This window comes from Helobdella robusta (genome assembly GCF_000326865.2).
Source record: "Helobdella robusta unplaced genomic scaffold HELROscaffold_59, whole genome shotgun sequence".
Taxonomy (NCBI): Eukaryota; Metazoa; Annelida; class Clitellata; order Rhynchobdellida; family Glossiphoniidae; genus Helobdella; species Helobdella robusta.
The window spans coordinates 128,787-130,888 of NW_008705322.1; the positions used below are offsets into that span (position 1 = coordinate 128,787).

General features: G+C 30.5%; 2 protein-coding genes across 2 annotated transcripts in view; both read left to right on the plus strand.

Moving 5' to 3' along the window:
* HELRODRAFT_180066 (hypothetical protein) overlaps nt 1-297 on the plus strand; it is a gene marked incomplete at both ends in the record, with an annotated part of 2,984 nt that extends 2,687 nt beyond the window's left edge. Inside the window, one exon of the mRNA XM_009028856.1 lies at nt 267-297. Within this exon, the coding sequence (XP_009027104.1) occupies nt 267-297 (31 nt within the window). The remainder of the gene's footprint in view (nt 1-266) is intronic.
* Nucleotides 298-672: 375 nt separating this feature from the next.
* Nucleotides 673-1,791, plus strand: HELRODRAFT_180067 (hypothetical protein; the record flags this gene model as incomplete). Its single annotated transcript, XM_009028857.1, has 1 exon — nt 673-1,791. The coding sequence occupies one exon, from the start codon at nt 673-675 to the stop codon at nt 1,789-1,791; it is 1,119 nt and encodes a 372-aa protein (XP_009027105.1).
* Between the last annotated feature and the right edge of the window lie 311 nt (nt 1,792-2,102).

Here is a 2,102-nt window from a genome sequence, read left to right on the forward strand (position 1 = left end):
ATGAGTGATACAAAACCTAGGTAAAGTGTGGGAGGAGACACTATTGCAGCAAACTTTGGCCCAATCTCTCCCTTATAGTTTATTTTTTTATTTTTTATTTTTACACAGATTTTAAAAATTGGTTTAGGAAATTTCTTTTTTTTATAAATAAATTTTAATTTTAATTTAAACTTTAAATTTTAATTTGAAAAGTAAATTAAAAATAAATGCCGGTAGAAGGTAAATAAGTTAAAATGTAGTGAACTTTCCAATAATAATAAAAACAGCTCACACCTGGCGCAGGCCGGTGACCTGTAGCAGCTATGAGCTGTGAATAAATTATAATATTGAAAAAAAAAACAAAAAACGAGAAAATTGGCCGAGGCAGAAAAACGATAAAAAATGACGGAAAAACAAACCCGGGACAAAATTACAGCCGATGACCCCAAAAATCATCTATAAAAACAATTTAAAATCTATGAATTTAGCAAAAATAATCAGGAAATTAAAACAATCCAGCCGGCCTTGATTGTGAACAAACGAATAGTGTACTGTATGTATGTATGCATGCATGCATGCATGCATGCATGCATGCATGCATGTATGTATGTATGTATGTATGTATGTATGTATGTATGTATGTATGTATGTATGTATGTATGTATGTATGTATGCAGCCATTTTCCGGAAAAAATGGCTGCCAGAAAGGTCGTTGTTAGCGAAATTTTGTATTTTTTAACTAATAATATTAATTTGCTCGAAAATGAAGTGTTTATTTGTAATACTGCTGATTTCTATACCAATGACGATATTGTAGATGCTTCGAAAATTTTGAAAAGTGAGTTCGTTAACCTGAAATGTGAAAAAATTGAAAAATTGTTAACAAATGGCACTCAAAAAAAGGACAAATTGGTGGATTGCATTGAGCTATTTAAAAATATGGTAGCAGCTAACATGTTGGATAAGCTCCCTTTATTTGTCAGCTCAAATATGTACAAGATACCTAATTTCGAAAAATGTTTTCAAATAAATTTTGAAATATTGAAAAACGAAGTTAGAGACATGTTGAACAAACAACATGTTACTATCTCAGCTTTCATTGAAAAGTGCAGCGAAGAATTTGCCGCGCTGAAAGGGAAAACAAACTATGTAGAGTGCAATTTAAAAGGTATAAAAAATCGTAACGACTGTAATAATGAAAATTTGAAATTGAATACAGCTGCAAATAATGATTTGATGCAAAAACCAATTTTATGGTCTGATGCAGTTAAAATACCAGCTGAGGTAAATGTGCTGCCACTTACAGATAAAATACCAGTTGAGGTAGATGCATCACCATTCACTGTTGTAAACAGACCGAGGAAAAACCAAAACAAAAATATTCCTGAAATGAAGAGTGATGAAAATATCGTTAACACCGAAACTGGAAAAAAGAAAAAAGGTGTCAAAAAGATAATTGGAAACAAAGATAGTGAAGATTGTAAACTGAAGGCGAATAAGATTTTGATTAAAAAATCTTTCTTTTCAGTAAGTAACGTGATGAAGTGTCACAGAGATGATGTAGGTGAATATCTAAAGTCAAATGATATTAATGTGTTATCGTGTTACCCAGTGTTGAAGCGTTCAGAAATGGCAAACGATAGCACACCTGATATTGAAAATGAGCATTCAACAATGTTTCGAGTTTGTGTAGAAAGTTGTGACAGCAATAAAATGAAAAATCCTGATATCATTCTGAAACATATTATTGTAAGAGACTGGCACTTTAAAGAAAAAAAACCCGCAAATAATTTTGACAACAACCATGGATAGTAATTTTTCGGATTGTTTTTTTACTATTGACAAAAATGAAGTATGTGAAAATGTTGAAAACTCTCAGCAAAATATTGCCAACATATGTAAGATTTATGATGTAAATGATTTTAACTCTGAAATGAAAATAATTAAAAATCAATTTAATCAAAATTTATTCAATATTCTACATATAAACGTAAGAAGTTTGTTGAATAAATCTGATGACATTTATGATTTCTTGCGAGAATTGAATTTTGAGATTGATGTTCTCGCAATTTCTGAAAGTTGGCTCAATGACAGCAACGAAAATTTGATTGACATTAATGGAT